Genomic DNA, 357 nt, shown 5'->3' with positions numbered 1-357 from the left:
GTAAAATAGAGTATATTGTAAAAATAATTTATCTGGTGAAGTAAAGATACATATCCCAAAGTCAAATATAATATTTGGTGAATACTAGCCAGTATTATTTAGAATTGTTTAAAAGAAATAAAATGCTCTCTTTGGATTTTCCCAGAAATAAGAAAGAATATGTAATATAAGTAATTCCATCATCTAAAGTCATTTTTCCTTTTCCAAAACAGCTTTCCACCTCAGCTACGAAGCATGTGTCACTGCCTATACCAAGTCTTAAGCAAAAGATTTCCTCAGTTCCCACAAAATAATATTGGTGCTGTGGGTACTGTAATATTCCTCCGATTTATAAATCCTGCTATTGGTGAGTAAAAG

The 357-nt window shown here is 31.1% G+C and overlaps 1 protein-coding gene across 8 annotated transcripts in view; it reads left to right on the top strand.

The window, feature by feature from the left end:
• The window catches only part of LOC119586518 (neurofibromin-like), a gene marked incomplete at its 5' end in the record, with an annotated part of 66,980 nt that overhangs the window by 25,648 nt on the left and 40,975 nt on the right, over positions 1 to 357 (top strand). For all 8 annotated transcript variants that reach the window (XR_005229956.1, XM_037935267.1, XM_037935261.1 and 5 more), the window contains 1 exon segment: positions 213 to 346. Coding sequence is in view for 7 of the 8 variants with exons in the window: in XM_037935267.1 (XP_037791195.1) it covers positions 213 to 346 (134 nt within the window).

Source organism: Penaeus monodon, chromosome 21 (genome assembly GCF_015228065.2).
Source record: "Penaeus monodon isolate SGIC_2016 chromosome 21, NSTDA_Pmon_1, whole genome shotgun sequence".
Lineage (NCBI taxonomy): Eukaryota > Metazoa > Arthropoda > Malacostraca > Decapoda > Penaeidae > Penaeus > Penaeus monodon.
The sequence above is the reverse complement of the archived record's forward strand: the minus strand, read 5'-3'. Positions and strand labels throughout refer to the sequence as shown.